Genomic DNA, 15,875 nt, shown 5'->3' with positions numbered 1-15,875 from the left:
CATGGACACAGGGAGGGGAACACTACACACTGGGGTCTGTTGGGGGGAAATGGGGGAGGGATGGGGGGGTGGGGAGGTGGGGAGAGAGAGCATGGGGAGAAATGCCAGATATAGATGAAGGGGAGGAAGGCAGCAAATCACACCGCCATGTGTGTACCTATGCAACAATCTTGCATGTTTTTCACATGTACCCCCAAACCTAAAATGCAATTAAAAAAAAATTAAAAAAAAAATACAAAAATTAGCCAAGCATGGTGGTGCGTGCCTATAGTCTCACCTACTCAGGAAGCTGAGGTGGGAGGAACCTCCTGAGGTGGAAGATGCAGTGAGCTGAGATCGTACCACTGCACTCTAGCCTGGGTGACAGAGTGAGACCCTGTCTCTAAGAAAAAAAAAAAAAAAGTTATTATTATGCTATTCATCAAGGTTACCAATGTGAAGGTTATGAGCCTGATATTTAGAAAGACTATACTCCAGTAGGGAAAACTTATATTCATGATTATACTACCATGTGTTAAGGGCTATAATAGAAGAAAGCCCATAGTATCAGTCATGTAGCCTAGATGAATTCAGCCTGGACCAGAGATGACATCAAGACTCCTGTGCTGAATTTTGAGGAGTCAAGAGTTAATTAGGCAGAGTAAAGGAGGTAGTGAATGGTGAGGAAGTTCTAGGAAAAGGAAATATATGTATTTTACCTCTTGGAGGTAATATTTTAAGACCTAGGAGATTAACTGGATGTGGGTGAAGGAATTTGGAAGAAAAAAGAGTAGATAATGCTTAGATTTATAATTTGAGCAACTAAGTGGTAGTAGATGATGGCTATTAACTAAAATAATAAAGTAAGAACTCAAAGGAAGAGCAAGTTTGCAAAGGAAGAGTGGAGATTTTATATCATGGCCAGTTAAAGGTGATTCACATGAGAGAATAAAAGACATGAGAAAGAACATAATGAGGAAAAGACATTTTCAATACTGTTTTAAATCCTCTTAGAGTCTGACAGCACCTGTGTTCCTGAAATGGCTCTATTCCAATTACCAACAGAGAAGCTGTATGCTATAGTGTTGAGCCCCTGGGTTCCATATTCAGACAGACCTGGGTTTGCAATACAACTGTATCACTTACTACTTATGTGACTTTGGAATTCGCCTTGCAAGCCTGTTTTAGCCTCCTATTTTCTCACCTTTAAAATGAAGATGATAATCTCTACCTTATTTGTGAGAATTAAATGTGATAGTGTTTTTCAAACACTTAGCATAGTGCCTAACACATAGCACATACTTGATAAATGTCGGTACTCTTTGGTTAAGAAAAAAGTTCATGCTTTGCAATATACACTCCTTATTTTATAAAGAAGATATTGGCCAGGTGCAGTGGCTCATGTCTGTATTCCTAGAACTTTGGGAGGCTGAGGTCGGAAGATCCCTTGAGCCCTGGAGTTTGAGACCGGTCTGGGCAACAGAGGGAAACCCTGTCTCTATAAAAAATTAGCTGAGCATGGTGGTGCATGCCTGAAGTTTCCAGTTACTCAGGAGCTGAGGTGGAAGATCACTTGAGCCCAGGAGTTTCAGGCTGCAGTAGGCTGTTACTGTGCCACTGCATTCCAACCTGGGTGACAGAGCAAGGTCTCTTTCAAAAACAAAAAAACTCCTGAAAGAAAGTATTTATTTTCATAGTTAATATCCCCATCTTCTGGTGTTTTAAGGTACTGCTGACAAAAGAAGTTTTAAAGTTGGGCTGAATTTTTGCAACTATATATATATATATATATATATATATATATATATATATATATTGCTGTTATACCGTGGAACATTCCCTGGGGTGGGAGTTGAAGGAGAGAATCTTATAAAAGTTAAGCTGGTCTGACCAAGGCTATAGTTAGGAGATTCCCTACCCCTAACACAGAATGTCTACAATTCACTAGAGTGGCATTTATAATGCTATTATTTAATTTAAAAGCAAAAGAAATGTAATCCTGCTAAAAATTCCTGTCTACTTATATAAATGAAATCTTCCCTACTTTGGAACACAAATTTCATTCCTTTGGAGCTGGTATTTCCAGGTGGTCCATCCTTATACTTTATGCTTGAACAAACTCTCTTTATAAACAAAACAAAATTTAAAAAGCAAAGGAAACATTCCAAAGAGAAGCATAAATTTTATGTAGTCATATGAATATTTAAAAATTTTCCTCAAGAAAAGTCTTTCTTAGGAAGTGATGTCAGGTTTTTGTAGAATCAATCTGTTATCAACATTAATAACTGTGTTCAATCAAGTTCAAAGAAAGCAACGATGTTACTAATCTATGCAGTAGGAAATACTCTGTATAGAAATGTTATAAATTAAGTGGTAATAATAGCTTAACTAAAGAAACTGACCAGTGTTAGCAGTTTTGGGTACCAAAGTAATGCCAGAGATTTGTCTTTGGCTGAGTTCTGTGGCAAGTTGTGCTCCTCCATCTTGGGCACACTGGGGAGTCATGCCCTGCTTAGATAAGCATTCGTCAAGGTTTAATTTGCATGCTTTATCAATGACCTTCTTCTAACTAAATCCAGCAAGCTTTCAGCTCTAGAGTAAGAAACACTATACTTAACAATCCCTTACTATTCTAAAATTCTGTGATCACCAAAGTTACTATATTAATAGTTTAATGCATAAGTATACACATACAAATTCATGTGTGTTTCGCATTTACTAACATAGACATATATTCTTTAATGCCTATTCTGTAAAACTGGTGGTGGTTTGGGGATTCAGCTGGAAAATCAAAAGACCCCAATCGGCAACAATCCTTATTAGGTTCACTCTTCAGAAGGATATCAGACAGGTAAGAAAGCATACTGGCAGGACAAAAAAAATAGGTGTGTCATCAGTGGAGCCCTCTTCTCCAGTGACAGCTTAGGTATGAGAGAACATGTGAGTGGATACAAAAGCCACTCTGGCTCAGTGCAGGAGAATGGCTCAGACATTACACACTGGCATACACACATGCCATACAGGCTTGAACTACAGCTAATTTAAGTATTGGTAGAATGCTTGTGATCTCCCTGAGAATATGAGAATGAGTGGCTCATGAGGCCTCCTTCCATCCACCTCCCTGTTTCCCTTATGAGACTATCATAAGACAGTTTATCACCTCCCAGGTTCTGATGAGGTATAAACTTTCTGCAGACTACATCTGAAGACTATAAAAACCATAGTCTAGAAATAGCTCCTTTGCTTGCAATAGGGTATCTCCACAATTTGTACTGCAGCCATAGGCGCCCTCCCCCCGCCCTGCCGTCTTTTTTTTTTTTTTTTTTAAGAGAAAGGGGTCTCATTTTGCTGCTTAGGCTGCTCTCAAAACTTTTGGCTTCATGCAATCCTCATTTAAAGGAGAATCCCAAAGTACTAGGATTACAGGTGTGAAACACTGCACACAGCTGTATCATTATTTTTGGTATGTACGACAATGACCCTGAGAGCTACTAACTTTGGCTACTCTTCCTTTTACTATGCAAGTGATAACTTGCATCTAAAAGTGGCTTGTTATATCTCTAGTCAAATCAGAGACTTGAAACAGTACAGATTCTCTCTTCTACTGGCCTTGAAGAAGCAAGCATCATGAAATCTATAGCTGCAGAAAATAAATTCTGATAACTACCTGAGTTGGTCATACCTGGTGAAACACTGACTGCCATCTTGTTAGACCTGAGTAAAAGACCCACCTAAGAAATGCCTGAACTCCTGACCCAAGGAAACTGTGAGATGATAAATGTGTCTTGTTTTAAACTGCCAAATTCATGGTAATTTGTTACACGGCAATAGAAAACTAATACACCCAGTCTAGTACTTGTAATCATTTGTTGGTTGTTTGGTTCCATATCTCAAAATCCATTAGTTAGAATTAGGCTAAGTATGGAAATATTTCTTCACACCAACAGCTACCTAAATAAAGCACAAGTATCTCACCAATAACCAGGTACTCCATTATAGAACCCTTCCCACAGTGTGCCATCTATAACCAGGATTAGGGTAGTGACTATTATCCCTCCTTAGGTCTTGAACCTGAGCCATGCAATTCACCTTCCCCAGTTGGTATTCATAGCTTGGTCAGTTCCAGAGCCTTCCTCAAATGACTCACTGCTCTGTCCATTCCTTATCCTCTCCTGTCAGTACTCTTATCTTTTCAACATTAGACACATTCATTATAGCACCATATCCCTATCATCTATCACCAAATAGTATACACAGCAAAGGTTTTAAGCCACAAATTAATTAGCCATAAAACTTAGATCAATATATGGATTATGATAAGAGATATGAAAAAATTCTGGAAGTAGATAAAAACATGCTGTACATCAACAAATATTACCTTTATTATCATTCTGAAAATAGGAATAATTTTAAAACAAAAATAGACCTTTATACTATGCTAAATAAATGGATTTGACATAGGCAATCAAAGAAACCAACAATCCTGCATTTCCTTAGCTGTAATTCTGAGAAAATAAAAAGACTTTGGATTTTATAAACCAGCAGTTATATTTAGTATATAAAATAAGATGAATTAGGTTTTTATAACCCAGCAGTTGTATTTAGTCTTCATCGGGGTCAACAACTTTTTTCTGTAAAGAACCAGACACTTAGCAGATATTTTAGATTTTTGTGAGCCATAAAATCTGCCATAGCTTTGTCCCAACTACTCAACTTTGCTACTGTAGCTTGAAAGTACTTATCAATAATATGAAAACAAATGGGCATGGCTATGTCCAGTAAAACGTTATTTACAAAAACAGGCCGCAGCCAGATTTGTCTCACAGGCTGCAGTTCACCAGTCTCTAGTCTACATAGAAACATGCTAATTATTTAAACAAATGAAGAAAACTTACTGCTTAATTTTATCATTTCTAGGTCCAAATCTCGGTCCAGATGGTCCCCTTCTGCAAACAAGTACATACCAAGTACATGTTAGTAGTGATAGCATTAAAACAAGGCAAACAAAAGATAGAAAGTATATACAAATACTGAACTCTAAACATGAATCAGTCATTTATCATAAGGGACCACATTTTACTGATACTGGTGAAACTGAGTAATAGGTAATCATGTCTTTACTTCATTGGTACTTACTTCTAGTCATAGTTAAGCTAATTCTTCTGAATGTTAAAACTTTCAGAGAAATTAAGGTTTATATTATCTTATATAACAAACTAATACAGAATTTGTTCTGATCATTAAACTCTGAAATATCCTAACTACTTAACTGCCAATGAAAATTAATATCTTTATGGTCAATTGTAGAGCTAAAAGCGCAATTCACTTTGAATGTGGATATAATGAAATGAGGAAACTACAAAGTGAAATGCTGATTAACAAAAATGGATAGAGCGAAAAATTCATTCAAAACACTAACAGTTTTTAAGTATTTTTGATTACTCATCTTAAACTTATCAACACAGCAAAAGGGAAATGCAAGAAATTTTAAAAAATTAACATTACTCAAATTATTATCTCCTTATTGTTGTTGAGTGTATATCACATCTTACCAATCCATTTTAATGTTCTTGAAAACATTTGGATATTTAAAGTAATTATGATTCTTCTGGAGATAGAGTATAAGATATAAACTAAAAAAGCAAAAGAAACTAGGTTCTTAAATTTCAGGACATACAGCAATTTCTAAAGGAGGTAAAAAAAGAGTAATTGATAAAAAATTTTTGGAAAAAAAACCGTTTACTGGAACTTATTTAATATAATGTGTAAGTGTGAATATATCATCTTGCCTTAGTTCCTCTAAGCTTTTTCCTTAAAGTCTTTAAAACTCCAACTAAGCCTTAGAATATTGGAACAGTATTCCATTCCAAAATGACTTTAAACATTGAATTTCATAGAGAAAACTAATATTCTGAGCCAGAGACCATTCCTAAAAAGTAGGCAAGAACTTACAAGAACCGGTCAACTGAAAAACAAGGAAAAGCAGTCTAAGTGAGGTAGTTATAAAGTAAAATAGAATCTGAAAATTAATGAATTAAAATTATCTGCATGGTAGGTTTTAAAAAAAGCAGCAGCTATGTCTGTTTCATCTATCAAGTAATGGGACTTCAAAATACTTATAGAGAAACACAAAATCAAAAGCTGGTTCTTTGAAAATTAAAACTTGATAAACTTCTAGGCAGACTGATCAGGAAAAAAGAGAGAAAAAAAATTGTAAATCCTATTTTACGATCCTATAAATTAGTAATAGGAATGGAAGAGGGAACATCACTACAGACAAATGTATCATGGTTATGTAAGATTTATTAACAGAAACTAAGTGAAAGATAAATAGGAACTCTCTATACTATCTATGCAACTCTTCTGTGGGTCAAAAATTATTTAAAAAAAAAATCCCCCAAAGAAAATTCCAGGAGTAGATTTGTTCAGTAGTGAATTCTACCAAACATTTAATAAAGAAAAAATATGAATTGTATGCAAACTCTTCTGGAAAACTAAAAAAGACATAACTTTCCTAACTCATTATCTGGGGCCCATAAGAATCTACCACAAAAACCAGGTAAAGACACAAGAAAAAGACATAACTATCAACTAACCAATGCCTCTAATGAACACAGATGTAAAAATTCTTAACAAACTGATTTCAAAAATGTTTTAAATGAATAATACATGATGACCAAGTATGGTTTATAACAGGAATGCAACGTTGGTTTAAAATTTCAATCAATATAATTCACCACAGACAAAAAAAAGAAAAACCATATGATCATCTCAATAGATATAAAATAAATGCTTGATAAAATCCAACATCAACTAATGATAAAAACTCTTCACAAACCAGGAATAGAAGGAAACTTCCTCAACCAGATAAAGCTACAAACAACAACAATAACAACATGCAATGAAAATTAAACCTAGTATGAAAGAATGAATGCTTCCCCTAAGGGAGATCAGGAACAAAGCAAGGACATTCTCTCTCACCACCTGTACTCAATATTTTACTGGATGTTCTAGTCAGACCAGTAAGGCAAGAAAAAGAAATAAAAAGCAAACATATAGATGAGGAGGAAATAAAACTTTATTTGCAGAAAGCATAATTGTTATGTAAAAAATCCAATACAATCTGTAAGAATACTACCAAAACTACGAAATGGGTTTAGCCAGATTGTAGAATACAAGGTTAATTTACAAAAATAATATTTATACTAGCAATGAGTACAACATTTTAAAATTGTGAAACACCACTTGAAATGTCATTTTTAGTAGCATCAGGAATTATTAAATACTTAAGGATCAATTTGACAAAGAAAAAATGCAACTACTAGACATTGAAAACTACAAAATACTTTCGAGAGAAATTAAGTATCCAAATAAATAAAAAGATATGCCATTAATGGGTCAGAAAACCAAATATTGTTAAGACGTTAATTATCCCCAAATTGATCTATAGGTTCATTATAATCCCAACCAAAATTCTAGCAGGCTTTTTGTAGAAACTGACAAGATGATTCTAAACTTTATATGAAAATGCTTAGAGCCTCCAATAGCCAAAAGAACTTTGAAAAGGTAGTGCAAAGTTTAAGGATATACACTACACTACCTCACAACTTACTATAAAGTTGCAGTACTTAAGATAGTGATTGCTGTGGTATTGATGTAAGAAAGACACATAGAGTCCAGAAACAGAGCCACGCATATAGGGTCAATAAATTTTTACTGTGGTAAATACATATAACATAAAATTTACTATTTTAGCCATTTTTATGCATACAGTTCTGTGGCATTAAGTAATTCACTTAATGAACTATCATCACCATTCATCGCGAGAACTTTTTCATCTTGCAAAACTGAAACTGTCTAACTCACCATTCCCCTCTCCTTGAAGGCCCTGGCAAACACCATTCTATTTTGTGTGTCTATGAATTTGACTACTCCAGGTACCTGTGTAAGTGGAATCGTGCAATATTTTTCCTTTTATGACTGGCTTCTTTCATTTAGCATAAAGTCTTTAAGGTTCATCTATGTTTTAGAATATTTCAGAATTTCCTTCCAGACTTTGTAAGGTTGAATAAATTCCATTTATGTATATTCCACATTTTATTCATTCTTCTGTTGATGAAAATTTGGGTTGTTTCTGCCTTTTGGATGTTGTGAATACTGCTACTATGAACATGCATGTCAATTTTTAAAAATTATTTCAAGAACTTTACTTGGTGTCTCCCTTTAACACACAGCAGCACAGCGGCTGGAAGCTGCATTTTAAACAGGTGTGCTGGTTTGGCTGTCAGGCCCTTTGGAAGGTATACAGCATTATTTGGGAATTGACCTCCAGTGGTAAATTGTTGGTTCAAAGAGGTAGTGTTTCTCACAAGGGTAACTAACTTACATTCACGTAACCATTTATTTACCCAAAGCATCTGGCCTTCTTTTCAATATTGAGTTCCTGGGTGTAGAGTCTTGTGCTATTAATTTTAGCTACTCTGGTGGGGGAGTTGAAGCAGGAGAATTACTTGAGGTCAGGAGTTCAAGACCATCCTGGCCAACATAGTGGACCCTGTCTCAGTCAGTCAGTAAATCAATCAGCAAACAATTAAAAAACCTGAGTTCCTTTCTGAGGAGTAGTCATTGCTCTAGTCTAAAGCTTTTCACTACAAGTAGCATTGTAGGCAATTTGTTTTGTGACTCTATGGAAATCTTGTCACCCACAGAAAATTATCTCCCCACATTATCTGGCATTCTGCCAAAAATGATACTATTTTCTATTACTGGATTTGCTGCTATCTATCTTGTAAGCATTTTTTTCCCCATTATTTTAGATGGAGTCTTGCTCTGTTGTACAGTGGCACAACAGGCTAAAGTGCAGTGGCACGATCTCAGTTTACTGCAACCTCCGCCTCTCGGGTTCAAGTGATTCTCCTCCCTTAGCCTCTCGAGTAGCTGGGATTACAGGTGCACACCACCATGCCTGGGGAATTTTTGCATTTTCAGTAGAGATGGTTCACTGTATTGGCCAGGCTGGTCTCAAACTCCTGACCTCAGGTGATCTACCTGCCTCGGCCTGCCAAAGTGCTGGGATTACAGGCATGAGCCACTGTGCCTGGCCAGGTTTCCATTAACTTTTATAAAATGTTTTCATGTTGAGAAAAAAAAAAAAAAAAATCCCAGCCTCTACAAGAAAAGCCACACTATCTTAACAAAGTAAGAGGTAAATGTTTCATCTCAGGCATATATCCCTCTACATCAATCCCCAGAGAAAACTCTCACAATAATGTTGTCCCTCCTGACTTTACAAGAGAAATAAATCATGTATCCAAACAAAAACCTGCACACAGGTTTATATGTAAGAGCCAAAAAGTAGAAACAACCCAAAAATCCACACACAAGTGAATGCATAAATGAACTGCAGCATTCATACAGTGGAATACTACCCAGAAAATTTTAAAACCCAACTATTAACACATGGATGAATCTCAAACACCACACTGACTAAAGCCAGCTTTTAAAAATGGGGCATACTGCATGATTTCATTCATAAAAAAAATTAAAAAAAAAATACAAAGTACAGTGACAGAAAGCAGATCACCACTGGTGGCCTAGGGACTGGGAAAGCAGTAGATTACCAAGGGTTATGAGGAAACTTTCAGGGCAATAGGGGGTTCATTATTTGATTCTGGTGATGATGTCACAGGTATACAGTACAGTAAGCTCCCCCTCACCCACAGTTTTGCTTTCCACAGTTTCAGTCACCCATGGTCAACTGTGGTCTGAAAATATTAAATGGAAAATTCCAGAAATAAAAAATTCAATAAACAATTTAAAACAAGTTTTAAATTGTGCACCATTCTGAGTAGCATGATGAAACCTCACGTTGCCCCACTTTGTCCCACTTAAAATGTGAATCATCCTCCCTTTGTCCTGCGTATCCATGCTGTATATGCTACCCACCCCAAGAAGATGTAGTTATCATCTTCTTGGCTTCATGATCCAAGACCAACTAAAAAAGATGATTCGCTTTCTGACATATCGTCAGAGGTCAATAGTACCTAATGTTACGTTGCAGTGTCTACACCCTTCACCTCACTTCATCTCATCATGCAAGCATTTTATTATTTCACATCATCACAAGAAGGGTGAATATAGTATGATATTTTAAGAGACAGACAGAGAGACCATATTCACAAAAGCTTTATTATAGTATATTGTTAAATGTGTTCTATTTTTATTATTAGCTATTGCTGTTAATCTCTTATGTGCCTAACTTATAAATCAAACTTTATGATAGGTATGTATGTATAGGAAAAAAACATAAATATATAAGGTTTGCTACTCTCTGTGGTTTCACACATCCAAAGGGGGATCTTGGAATGCATCTCACCTGTATAAGGGAGAACTAAAGGGAGACTACTGTATGTCTGCCAAAATGCATACTGTATACTTTAGATATATGCATTTATTGTCAATTACACCCTAATAAAGATGTAAAAAAAAAAAAAAAAACTTACAGAAAAAAGTCCTCTTCTTCATCTGAATCATCTTCCAAAAGATTTCTCTGTCAAAAAAAGAAAAATACTTGAGTTTTCAGATTCAGAGGGCTTATAAAATATCACAGAGAAGTAATAAGTTCTATACTAGTGAAATTTCTTAATACCAAATGTCCATAAAGAAGGGAAAATCATTATATATCCTTCACTGGAAGCAAAAAGAAGTGAGACAACATTTACAAACTTTGCAAAGAAAATGCTCCTAATTCTAGAATCCTATAACTGACTAAAAAAGGTAGAAAGGTCACTGAATCTGGTATTGGAGTGAGGAACTGCGGGTAAACAGGACGGAACAAGTCCCTTCTCCTTCCTTCTGACTTCCAGTGTCTGTCTATTGGCAGAACCTAACAGGGAGCCAGGTGGAAAGAAGAAATGTAGTTTGTGGATTCCAATTGTAGGATCAGAGAAGAGTATAGAGGGATAGTTTGGAGCTGAGAAGAAGGGCTTAAAAATTGGCATGTTCTACTTTCTAGCTACTCTATTCACAAACAGTCCCCTAAACAAATTTGAACTTCCAAACAAAAACAACTGTAGACTTTTACAACATACAACAATTTTCCTTAAAATGAGGACAGCTCACCTTCACCCCTAAAAGGGAAGACATAAAGCCCAAAAGGAGGCTAAAGAAGAGCAACACCCAGACCTTTTCAGACACACAAGAACTCAAACACTATACAAGTTGAGAATCCCTTATCCCAAATGCTTAAGACTGGAAGTATTTCAAATTCTGGATTTTAGAATATTCGCATATATATAAGGAAACATCTTGGGTATGGGACCAAAGTCTCAACACAAAATTCATTATGCTTCATAAAGACCTTCAATTTCAAATATATCTTACATATACAGCCCGAGGGAATTTTGCACAATATTTTTAAATACCTTTGTGCATGAAACAAAGTTTTGACTACAACCCATCACATGAGGTCAGGTGTGGAATTTTCCATTGTGGCAGCATATTGGTACTTAAAAAGTTTCAGATTTGGGAGCATTCTGGATTTTCAGATTAGGGATGATCAAATGGTACCACTTGTTGTAAGCAGAATAATGGCTCCCCAAAGATGTACATGTTCTAATCATCAAAACCTTTTTTTTTGGTTTTGTTTGAGACAGAGTCTCTGTTGCCCAGGCTGGAGTGCAGTGGCAAGATCTCAGCTCACTGCAACTCTGCCTCCTGGGTTCAAGAGCTTCTCCTACTTTAGCCTCCCAAGTGGCTGGAAGTACAGGGCCTGCCACCATGCCTGGCTAATATAATCAGCAAAACCTGTGACCATGTTACCTTGCATGGTTAAAGGGACTTTGCAGATGGGATTACAGATCTTGAGAGGGTAAGATCATTGTGAATTATTCATATGGGCCAAATGCAGAGGTGGGGGGAAGGGAAGGGAGGGGGAGGGGGAGTGGGAAAAGGGAGGGGGAAAAGGGAGGGGGAGAGGGAAAAGGGAGGAGGAGAGGGAAAAGGGAGGAGGAGAGGGAAAAGGGAGGGGGAGAGGGAAAAGGGAGGGGGAGAGGGAGAGGGATATTACATTGATGGTTCTGAAGACACAGGAAGCCTCTAGGAGCTAGGAAAAGCAAGAAAACAGTTTCTTCCCCAAGGCCTCCAGAAGGAACACAGCCCTACTGGCACCTTGATTTTAGCCCCATAAGCTCATGTTAGACTTCTGGTCTCCAGAACTATAAGACAATAAATTTCTGTTGTTTTAAGTCTGTGGTAATTTGTAACAGCAGCAATGAGAAATTAATACACTACTCTTTCTGAGGAAATTCCTCAAGGAATTTCACTGGCCAAAAAGAAACTCAAAACAAAGATTTTAAGACTGAGGTAGATACAATCAATAAATCTAACACAATGTGTGGTCAAATCTAAATAGTTGACAATAATGTGACTGTAAATGATAAGTTAAAGCTTTTGAAAAAAGACTACATATCATAAAGAAAAGCTTAAAAAGAATCTAAAATTTCTCCCACAAAGCCCAGAAGCTGGGAGTGGGAGAGTGAAGTGAGGAAGCGAAAGCATTGCCAACATACTCATCTTGATGAGGAGTGGAATGGAGCAAGGGGAAACAGTACTAGAATTAAAAAGTAAAATAATGGAAGCAGCTTAGTTCTTGGTATGTTGACAGAGAACACAGATTTACATTACCATTAAAATATAAAGGTAATAACAACAGAGGGAAGGAAGGAGAGAGGAAGGGAGTAAAATATCTGAATATCAAGGAGGGAGATGAGTAAAAATAATCAATCTAGCATAAGAGAAGGTATAAGGGAAAGGAAGGAAAATATAGGAAATATAATGAATATCACTATATCTAATCAATGTATATGACATATACTAAAGAATAAAAAAAGAAGGATGTATTCAATATTCATTTAACAAGTATTTTTGAACATCTTTTATGTGCTTCTACGTGCACTAAGTACTAAGCACCAGTTTTGAACAAAACAGGCAAAGTCTGAGCTCTCAGAAAAACAGGATTGTGACAAATGCTATGCAGATAATTAAAACAGTAATGGGACAGAAAGCAATGAGGTGACTACCTGAGATTAGTCTGTCATAAAAAATCACTCTGAAGAGGTGAAATTTAAGCTGAGATCCAAATAACAAAGAGCCAGCCAAAGATCAGGGTGAAGAGCATTCATTGCTGGCAGGACTAACTGGCTAGCACAGACAAAGTCCAAGTGTATTAGTTATTCACAATAAATGTGACTGGTTGGAATGTCCCTATTTAATAACAAAAACTGTATGTGCTTAGGGTTCAAAAAAATTCTAGCCAGTATCTATTTACAAGAGATTCACCTAAAACAAACATCAAAATAAAGGATAAAGAAAAAGGGGGTAGAAAAGATATCTCAGCAAATTCTAACAAAAAGAATGTTACAGTTAGCAATATAAAGAGGAATTTTAGGACAAAGCATTAAAAAAATCAAGTAAGTTGATTTTCCAATGATAAAATAAATGTACAATCCATCAAGAAGATTTAATAGCAATGAATGTTTATATACCTAATAATACAGATTAAAATATCTAAAACAAAAGCTGCTCAAATTATAAGAAACAGGTACATCAAAATCATAGGGAAGATTTAATATACCCTTCAGAGATGGAGAAACCAAATACAAAAAGTATCCAGAACTCTGAAACTAAACAACAAATTTTATTTTATTTTCCTTTATGGGTAAGCCATAAAGGAAATTTAATAAATTCCAAAAAATAGAAATTACACATCATGTTCTCTGACCATAATGCAATGGAAATTAAAACAAATAACAAAAGCAAGTTTTAAAATACTCTTCTCAGCTGGGTGCAATGGCTCACACCTATAATCTCAGTGCTTTGGGAAGCCAAGGTTGGTGGATTGCTTGAGCCCAGTTCAATTTCAGCCTGGGCAACATAGCAAGACCCTGTCTCTACAAAAAAAAAAAAAAAATTAGCCAGGCATGGTGTCTCATGCCTATAGTCTTAGCTGTTCAGGAGGCTGAGATGGGAGGATCTTTTGAGCCCAGGAATTTGAGGTTACAGTGAGTTATGATCATGCCACTATACTTCAACCTGGGTGACAGAAAGAGACACTGTTGCAAAAAAACCTCATAAAAAACAAGAACACTCTTCTTATGAACTCTTATGTAAATGTAAATAAAAGGTGATTAGACTATTTTGAAATGAAAGGCACTGAGAAGATCACAGGTCAAAATCTGCAGAGTATGGTCACAGCAGTACTTAAAGGAAAACGGAACCTTAGATATATTTTGTTATGAAATCACAAAGATTCAAAATATAAAATAAATATTTAACTCTTAATAGTTAACTCTTAAGAGGGGTAAGTTATTCCTAAACAACACACAACTCTAGAAATCTGAAAGAAAAAGATTAGCATATTTGATTATATAAAAATTTAAAACTTCAACATAAGACATCAAAAACAAGGTGAAAAAACAAGCAAGAGACTAGGGAGAAAACATCTGCAATACACTTTAAGACAAAAGACCTGATGTCTGTATTATATCAAAAGCTTTGACAAACTAGTAAGAAAAAAGACATTATAGAAAAACAAAGAATAGGAATACATAATTCCCAAGAGAAGACATGGTCAATAACCACATGAAAATGTTAAAAACCAATAATATTCAAGAAAATGCATTAGGTCATTTTTAAAATAAATATTTGTTGAGTAATATTTTAGCTAACAAGTAACAGACAAGCATTACATTTATAGTTTATTTAGTTTACAGCTGGGCATGGTGGCTCATGCCTGTAATCCCAGCACTTTGGGAAGATGAGGAGGGAGGATCACTTGAGTCCCAGAGTTTGAGACCAGGCTAGGCAACATGGCAAAACCCTGTTTCTACCAATAATAATAATAATAATAATAATGAGAAGAAGAAGAAGAAGGCGGCATGGTGGTGTATGCCTGTGGTACAGGCTACTTGGGAGGCTGAGATGTGAGGATTGCTTGAGCCCAGGAGGAGGCTGCAGTGAGTCATGATCATGCCACTGCATTCCAGCCTGGGTGACAGAGCCAGATCCTGTCTCAAAATAATGATAACAGTAATAATTTATTTGGTTTAGTGGATAACGACACTAAAAATAAGGTATGTTTACTATAATTGTACACTGAGAAACACACATAAAAACCAATGCCTTTTCATACATTCATTGAATAATAGGGATGCAGTGTCAAAAAAGAATAATAGGACACAATGAGAAAATAATTTCATACCCACTAGGCAGATAAGTGTTCGTGAGGATGTGGAGAAACCGAAGCCCTCATACATTGCTGGTGAGAATGTAAAAATTGTACAACCACTTTGGAAAACAGCTGGGCAGTTCTTCAGAAGGCTGAACATAGAGTTACTACAATACTCAGCAATTTAGATTATACCCGAGAGAAATAAAAGCATGTTCAAAGAAAAACTTCTATGCTAATATTCACAATAGCAGTATTCAAAATAGCCAAAAGTAGAAAAAAATCCAAATATCTATGAACTGATAAATGGATAAACCAAATGTATTATATCAATTTAAGGGAATGTTATCTAGCAACAAAAAAGAGTAAAGGCTGGGTGCGGTGGCTCATGCCTATAATCCCAGCACTTTGGGAGGCTGCAGTGGGCGAATCACCTGATGTCAGGAGAGGAGTTCGAGACTAGCCTGGCCAACATGGTGAAACTTTGTCTCTACTAAAAACACAAAAATTAGCTGGGTATGGTGGCAGATGCCTGTAATCCCAGCTACTCAGAAGGGTGAGGCAGGAGAATCGCTTGAACCTGGGAGAGGGAGATTGCAGTGAGCCGAGATTGCGCCATTGCACTCCAGGATGGGTGACAGTGAGACTTTGTCCCCTCTGGACCCAAAAA

The 15,875-nt window shown here is 36.2% G+C and overlaps 1 protein-coding gene across 1 annotated transcript in view; it reads right to left on the bottom strand.

Annotated features, from left to right (window-relative positions):
• Positions 1–15,875, bottom strand: part of VAMP4 (vesicle associated membrane protein 4) — a 39,902-nt gene that overhangs the window by 16,070 nt on the left and 7,957 nt on the right. Inside the window, exons 3-4 of the mRNA XM_017530013.2 lie at positions 10,482–10,528; positions 4,875–4,925 (exon numbers count right to left, since the gene is read on the bottom strand). Of these exons, the coding sequence (XP_017385502.1) occupies positions 4,875–4,925; positions 10,482–10,528 (98 nt within the window). The remainder of the gene's footprint in view (positions 1–4,874; positions 4,926–10,481; positions 10,529–15,875) is intronic.

This window comes from Cebus imitator, unplaced genomic scaffold, assembly GCF_001604975.1.
Source record: "Cebus imitator isolate Cc_AM_T3 unplaced genomic scaffold, Cebus_imitator-1.0 Scaffold62, whole genome shotgun sequence".
In the NCBI taxonomy this organism is placed as follows: Eukaryota; Metazoa; Chordata; class Mammalia; order Primates; family Cebidae; genus Cebus; species Cebus imitator.
The sequence above is the reverse complement of the archived record's forward strand: the minus strand, read 5'-3'. Positions and strand labels throughout refer to the sequence as shown.